This window comes from Corvus brachyrhynchos, unplaced genomic scaffold, assembly GCF_000691975.1.
Source record: "Corvus brachyrhynchos isolate BGI_N302 unplaced genomic scaffold, ASM69197v1 scaffold283, whole genome shotgun sequence".
Classification (NCBI taxonomy): domain Eukaryota; kingdom Metazoa; phylum Chordata; class Aves; order Passeriformes; family Corvidae; genus Corvus; species Corvus brachyrhynchos.
Window position 1 is genome coordinate 551,797 of NW_008237409.1, and position 393 is coordinate 552,189.

General features: G+C 63.9%; 1 protein-coding gene across 1 annotated transcript in view; it reads left to right on the forward strand.

Annotated features, from left to right (window-relative positions):
• The window catches only part of MNT (MAX network transcriptional repressor), a 19,621-nt gene extending 19,234 nt beyond the window's left edge, over nucleotides 1-387 (forward strand). Inside the window, 1 exon segment of the mRNA XM_017730870.1 lies at nucleotides 8-387. Within this exon segment, the coding sequence (XP_017586359.1) occupies nucleotides 8-313 (306 nt within the window). The 3' untranslated portion in view covers nucleotides 314-387.
• Nucleotides 388-393: the final 6 nt, after the last annotated feature.

Sequence of the window (393 nt, forward strand, 5' to 3'; positions counted from 1 at the left end):
TGCGCCCCACCCCCTCGGCCACATCCCTGTCCACCCGGCCACCATCAACCACATGGCCCACCTGGGCCCGCAGCTGCCCATCTACCCCCAGCCCGTGGCCGTCAGCCAGCCCGTCGTGAGCCACATCGCTCACACCATCTCGCACCAGCAAGTGAACGGCACCACGAGCCTGGGCCAGCCGGCCGTGATGGCCAAGCCGGCCGTAGGAACCCAAGTTGTCCATCACCCGCAGTTGGTTGGGCAGACGGTCCTAAACCCGGTGACTATGGTGACCATGCCGTCGTTCCCGGTGAGCACGCTGAAGCTGGCCTAGAGGGGACGGTCTGACAGCGAGGTCTTTGTTGGGAACCTTTCCTAAGGAAACTCCATACATTCCAACCACGTCCGACTTGG